The sequence below is a fragment of the Bison bison genome, unplaced genomic scaffold, assembly GCF_000754665.1.
Source record: "Bison bison bison isolate TAMUID 2011002044 unplaced genomic scaffold, Bison_UMD1.0 scf7180017864371, whole genome shotgun sequence".
Taxonomy (NCBI): Eukaryota; Metazoa; Chordata; class Mammalia; order Artiodactyla; family Bovidae; genus Bison; species Bison bison.
The window spans coordinates 7335792-7342448 of NW_011494943.1; the positions used below are offsets into that span (position 1 = coordinate 7335792).

A 6657-nucleotide genomic window follows, 5' to 3' on the forward strand; every position below is an offset into this window, starting at 1 on the left:
CCTGTGAGAGGGGCGGGCCGGGGCGGGGGCGGAGCCGGGGCGGACTGGGCGGCTGGACCCCGTAAGTCTGATCCGGTGGGCTTGAGACGGACCCCTCTCCCCGCTCCTCGCCAGGGGCAGTTTGGTGGCCGCCGAGTGGAGACCAGAAGAAGGCTTCGTGGAGTTGAAGTCTCCTGCGGTGAGCGGCGGGGCTCAGAGACGGGGACCCGCCTACTCTGCCTTCCCGGGCTCCTTTGTGACATCTGCTCTGGGTCCCCCGCAGGGTAAATTCTGGCAGACCATGGGCTTCTCAGAGCAGGGCCGGCAGCGGCTTCATCCAGAAGAGGCCTTGTATCTGCTGGAGTGTGTGAGTGGGGCCCCTGGGAGAGTGGAGAGGGGATTGTGACCAAAGAACCGGAAGGGCGTTTCTTCTGGGGGAAAAAGTATCTACAACCGAGTATTCGGATGGGGGGGGGGGGAGTCTTGTAATCTGCTTTCTAGAGCAGGAGACAAGAATGTCACTCAGGGAGCAGGCTTTCCAGTCTGTTAGTAACGATGCTGCCTCCCTCTCCCCCCTCCCCTTCCTGGCCGGCCTGATTCTTGCGGTGATGGGTGGGGGGTGTAGCACACAGATAGCAGAGTGGGGAAGTTGCTCCCTTGGCCGTGCCACCATAGGGAGGGTTCACAAGCCGAGCTATGGGCTGCACTTTCAGGGCTCCATCCAGCTCTTCCACCAAGACCTTCCGCTGTCTATCCAAGAGGCCTACCAGCTGCTGCTGACTGAGGACACGGTGACTTTCCTGCAGTACCAGGTATCAGCCACCCTTTATAAGTAGCTACAAGAGCTTCCCTGGTGGCTCAGTGGTAAAGAACCCACCTGCCAATGCAAGAGACTCTGGTTCGACCCGGTAGGTCACCTGGAGAAGGAAACTGCAACCCACTCCAGTATTCTTGCCTGGGAAATCCCATGGACAGAAGGAGCCTGGCGGGCTGCAGTCCACGGGGTCACAAAAGAGACACAACTTAGTGACTACACAACAAGCCACGTGCTGAGGCTCCAAGACTGACAAGGGCTTACGTCCTAGTGGGGGCGCTTGGGTAATGTATAGGTAAGAAAGCAAATGGATGTTTGACTTCAGAGTTGAGTGCCAAGAAAAACACAGAGGAGGAGGGGCACAAGGCTAGAGACATAAATGTGGAGATCTTGATGGCATGGCTATTTCAGACTCCACTGGGCTGTAGGGAGGTGTGGCCAGAGTAGAAGTCTGTGTCTGAAATCTGGGGCACTCTAACATGAGGAGGTCAGGGGGAAGATAACGGATGTGAGGAGTGTCCAGCAACGGAGAAAACCAGGAGAGGGGGCATCAGAGAGACCACAAGAAGGTCTTTTCAGGAAGAAGGGCTTGGCTACGTTGAATGCTACTGAGAGATCAAGCAAGCTGGGGCATACCTGCGTACATCGCTCATATATGGATACAGGGCCACATGGAGGAACATGTGGTTCATCCAAAAACCCACCCATCTTTGGAAGTGTTGTGGGGCGGCAGGATGTCCGCCCCCTCTGTTGTCTTGTCTGTATTGTAGTCAGGAGCTTCACTTGTGACAGCTTTGGTATCAAAATATTCTGGCTTAAGTTTTTTCCCTGGTCCATCAGCTATCAGCTTTTGGGGATTTGCATTTAAATCAAGAAACTGCTGTCATTCGTGCCCAGAGTAAGGCCAGTGAGAGACAGCAACTCAGAGACTTGAGACCTCAGTGTGGGGAGGGTGTTTATGAGAGAGTATGGTCCTGCCGGTAGCAGGGTTTGGAATCTGGGGGTGTGGTGAATGGCTTCTGTCTGGAGAACAGTTTTTTTCCATAAGTGGACGTCTGACTTCGGGTTTCTTTTTTTGAGGTCTTCAGCCACCTGAAAAGACTCGGCTATGTGGTTCGACGATTCCAACCAAGGTAAATCCCTGTCTTAGTTCCCTCGAATTTATCCTAGTCCCCAGCGACTAAGCCCAACACTGACTACTAACTGGGTGCTGGCCCTCTGCTGGCTGCTGAGGAAGAGCAGAGAACAAAAGCACTACCCCACAGAACCTGTGTTGAGGGGAGCTTACACAAAACACCATCACTTTGCAAAATCAGTGATCTTGGAAACCTCGTATAAGCCCAACAGGGAAAACATGGTCACACAGATTAGAGTTTATCCCTTAGATCAGCACTATCTGATAGGACTTTCTGTAGTGACAAAAATATTCTGTCTGTGTTGTCCAGTATATGTGGCTTGTGTGGAATTTTTTATTTTAATAGGTTTAAATTTAACTTAAATAGCCCCTTGTATCTAGGGCTACTATAATGGACAGTACAGCCTCACAGCCATAAGAAAAACTCCTGGCAGGGAAGAATGCTGTAATAAAGGGCCATACTATATTGTTGAATATAAAAAGGACCAAACAGCAGTATGTTAGTACAGTGTCATTTTTGACAGAGATATGGAGAAAGACAGTCAATATGTGTGTTTGTAGGAAACAAAATGTTACCTTGGTATCCATGGGTTTTATTTTCATTTTTCTTTATTTTCCAAGTTTTCCAGTTCTCCTGACTTTTCTCACCAGGGTTAATTATTTATTGCTGGCTCTGCAGGAGCCCTGGTGTCAGGGAACCTCTGTTCAAAGGTACCACTGATGAGACCCAGAGGCCTGGACAAAGATGCGCAGGGAGGCCCCTGTGTCTTCCCCCATTACTCTGTGTGGGGTCTGCCTGGGGCTCCAGCGCTTGGTTATGGTTCTAGCCCTGGCCCGCTGACTTACTCTGGGCCAGTCCCTCACACATTCCAAGGGGAGCACCAGACTGAGGAGGTGGATCAGTTGCCTGCCCCCCACCCATTCTCACCCACAGCTCTGTCCTGTCCCCTTACGAGCGGCAGCTGAACTTGGACGGTGGTGCCCAGTGCCTGGAGGGCAAGAGGAAGAGGAGGAGCTCCAGCTCTCAGTAATGCTCCCCGCATGGCCACCCCACAGGGAGAATTCTGTGGAAGTGCTGGTGTTCGGGACCTTGGAGAATGCCTGGGCTTAAAAGTTGGGTTGGGGTGGCTCCCGCAGGGGCTCAGGGAGGCAGTAGGGCTTATGGAGGTCATGTGCACCTCAGCAGTCAGGAGCAGATGGGCTGCGTTTCCTCTCCCTCAGGTCCATTAATAAGAAGCCCAAGGCCCTGCAGAACCCCCTGCAGGGGATGGATGGGACACCCGAGAGCCCAGCAACCTGCAGCCCACCTCCCCAGAACCAGAACAGCTGCCGCCCAGAGGAGAAACCCCAGGAGTCAAGCCCCATAAAGAGCCCCATGGGCCCCCTTCAGCTGCTGCGGTCCCTGAAACCCTGCCCTGGTCTGGGCAGGGAGGGGGCACAATGCAGCCCAGAGAATGGCAAAATAGAGGACGGGGTCACGGGGGCTCCTAAGCCCCGCTGGAACTTTGAGCAGATCTCCTTCCCTAACATGGCTGCAGACAGCCGCCATACCCTCCTGCTCGCCCCCGCTCCTGAGCTGCTCCCGGCCAACGTGGCTGGACGGGAGACGGACGCCGAGTCCTGGTGCCAGAGGCTCAACCAGCGGAAGGAGAAGCTCTCTCGGCGGGAACGGGAGCGGCAGGCAGAGGCCCAGCACTTCCGCGAGGATGTGAACGCCGACCCCCAGGTACAGCGCTGCTCCAGCTGGCGGGAGTACAAGCAGCTGCTGCAGAGGCGGCACCTGCAGAAGACCCAGAGCCGCCCCCCACACCTGTGGGACCAGCCTGTCACCCCCTTGCTGAGTCCCGATCGCGCCGACTCCCCAGGTACCACATCACCCTGCCATAGGCCACGGGCAGCTGAGGGATCACATGCCTTTAAAAGCGGCGTGCATTGACTGCAGCTGATGGAGGCTTAAGGAAGATGGGGGAGGAGAGAGCGGTAGGTGGAGTGGAACCCACAGGATTGTCCACTGCAGGAAGCAGCGAAGAGGCTCCTGGGAAGGTTTAGAAACAGCCTGGTCGGTGCCTGAGGAGAGGCGAGGAGGAATGTAAACTACAACCGCATCCTTAAAATCATAAACAAGATGCATGTGGATGGCTGTGGTCCTGTGCTCTCCCACCTCTGTTAGAGGGGAACAAGGGGGCGATATGTTGGCCAAATGAAAGGAAGATCTCCTATATACCCTACATGTTAAGAGTAGAGAATAAGACAAGAACAGTGCTAATATATTCAGGACTACAATCCTTATGGGAATGTGGTGTGTTGTAAGGAACTAGAGTGAGATTGCCAGAGCAGTTAAATTTGAATTTCAGATAAATAACTTTTTTTTTTTAAAGTATAAGTATGTTTCAGATATTGCATGAGACGTGTGTGTTGGTCGCCTGGTTGTATCCAACTCTTTGTGACCCCATGACTGGAGCTCGACAGACTCCTCTGTCCATGGAATTCTCTAGGCAAGAATACTGGAGTGGGTTGCTATTTCCTTCTCCATGCATGAGACATACCTATACTTTAAAAAAAAAAAATCTGCTAAATCTGGCAACTCCAAACAAGACGGCAGATTCAGAGATGTCAGGGAGTCTGGATGGTCGACTCTCCTCACGAGTGCCTTGTTTTCACCGTCCTTGTAGCCTCAGTCCTTCAGCAGATCTCTGTGCTGCAGACAACGCACCTTGCTGAAGGAGGTGCCCGGTGAGTCTCCAGGTAGTGCCCACCTCTATAGTACTTGGGGCGCCAGCAGGAGTTGGCAGCTGGGATTTGACTCCTGAGGTTGGGCATGAGCTGGGGGATCATTTCAGGGGCCCCTACCCTGGTAATAATACTCCTGTATATCCGCAGGAGTAAGAGCCAAGTAGATTGATGATTTATCCCACCGGTTCTGAGATAGGGTCACTGCTCCTCCTTAGTCTCCCTGGAGGAGGCTGCTCCCTGAAACGGGGAGGAAAAAGGTGGTATGGAAAGAAAAGGTGGGAGAGGAGTGCCCCTGTCTCCTAAGGTTTCTCACTCTGTCCTCAGGCTGTTGGAGAAGCCCGGGGGCTTGGAGATCAGTTTTGATGTCTACCAGGCTGACGCCGTGGCCACCTTCCGAAAGAATAACCCTGGCAAGCCCTATGTCCGGCTGTGCATTAGCGGGTACGAGACCAGTGAGCGTGGCTGCGAGTCCTCTTGTAAACCACGTGGATGTCCCCTCCATGCCCCCCGCTAATCTGTCAGTCCCTGAGAAGAACCAGTGGTCCAGAGAGGTCACACAGCCAGTTAGTGCTACGGGAACCCAAGCGTCCTCATCCTCAGTTCTCACTCCTGTTGTCCTTTTCGAGTAGCTTCTCTCCTGGGCCATTTCAGTTCCAGGCTCAGCCAGCAGAAGGATGTGAATGAGGGGTTTCCGGGCTAAAAGAGAGGCAAGACCCTCACTATTCCCAGTCTCCTTACCCTACCAGGGCCCTGGGTGTTACTTGGAAAATCAGAGCCATGTGGTTTGCAGACAGGAGAGCCCGGGGCCAGACTTCTTGTCCCCCCAACTCCTGTCATACATCGGCCTTCCCTGGGAGCTTAGGAGGGTTGGCTTCCCAAACTTATGGGTGGGCTCTGGCCAGGTCTCAGTCTAACCTTGATTCTTGCAGATCTGATGAGCTGGTCCCAGACCTCTGCACCCTCAAGCGGTTGTCCTACCAGAGTGGGAATGTCCCTCTGATTTTTGCCCTGGTGGATCATGGAGACATCTCCTTCTACAGCTTCAGGGACTTCACGCTGCCCAGGGATCTGGAACACTGACCACCCAGCTGGGGTCTGCCCTGGGGGACCTGGACTGTCCACTCTCAGGGACCATCGCAGTTGCCTCCTACACCCAGACTCTGATCTGTAGCTTCAGAGGCTAGTCTGGGCCTTGGCCTTGGGTATCTGATGCCCACAGGAGAGCAAAGCCTTGCCCCGCTACCTGGCCGCTGCAGCGCTTCTAAGCCCCAGGTCTGAGACTGCTGCCTTGCAGTAATCCCCTTGGAATTCAGGACTAGATTCCAAGAGGCCAGCGAGGTGGGGCAGAAGAGAAGACTCTGTGCCTTTAAATGAGAGTGTGCCTGCTTCATGCGATAAAGCCAAAGCCATTAAATATATATATATATCCTTTTATTGCTGTAGCTGGATTTACTGGAAGAGTCCTCCCTACCCCACCATCCTTCGGAATTGGGCCCCAGGCCCTCCCCACCCACAGCGCTGCTTTCTCCGGTGCAAGAGCTAGGAGCAGCCTGTGGGAGGGCAGAAATGCGACCCCAAGCCTTTCTCCGGGAAGTCACTGACCTCTAGTTAGTTTGGCTTTCTGAAAGGTAGTCCGAAGTGGGAGGTTGGCACTACACCACGCAGACGGCTCCGGGTAGAGGGGCGGCGGAGAGGCGCCACGTCAGCGTGGCTCGAACGCTAGTCGTTTCAAACTGTGCGGTGGAGCGTGCCATCCACGGCCCAGGCCTCTGGCCTGGCCTCCGCCCCCAGTTCTTCTCCCCTCTCGTCGTTCCTATTGCCCTCCCTCGTTGTGCTAAAAACTCCGGTTGCTGCTGTTGCCGCTGTCGACGACTCGGAGGAGGGCTCAGGCTTGGGGCCCGCCCGGAGAGGAGGTGCTTCGGCGACGCCCGTTCCCAAAGCACCTAGCTCTCGGTCCCGAAACTTGGCCCTGTGTCCACCAGATCGGAAGAGCACA

General features: G+C 54.4%; 1 protein-coding gene across 1 annotated transcript in view; it reads left to right on the top strand.

Annotated features, from left to right (window-relative positions):
* TSEN54 (TSEN54 tRNA splicing endonuclease subunit) overlaps positions 1–6093 on the top strand; it is a 7097-nt gene extending 1004 nt beyond the window's left edge. The window contains exons 2-10 of the mRNA XM_010856500.1: positions 87–178; positions 263–346; positions 693–791; positions 1874–1926; positions 2863–2955; positions 3150–3793; positions 4601–4661; positions 4986–5102; positions 5591–6093. Coding sequence (XP_010854802.1) covers positions 87–178; positions 263–346; positions 693–791; positions 1874–1926; positions 2863–2955; positions 3150–3793; positions 4601–4661; positions 4986–5102; positions 5591–5741 — 1394 coding nt within the window. The 3' untranslated portion in view covers positions 5742–6093. The remainder of the gene's footprint in view (positions 1–86; positions 179–262; positions 347–692; positions 792–1873; positions 1927–2862; positions 2956–3149; positions 3794–4600; positions 4662–4985; positions 5103–5590) is intronic.
* The last annotated feature ends 564 nt before the right edge of the window (positions 6094–6657 follow it).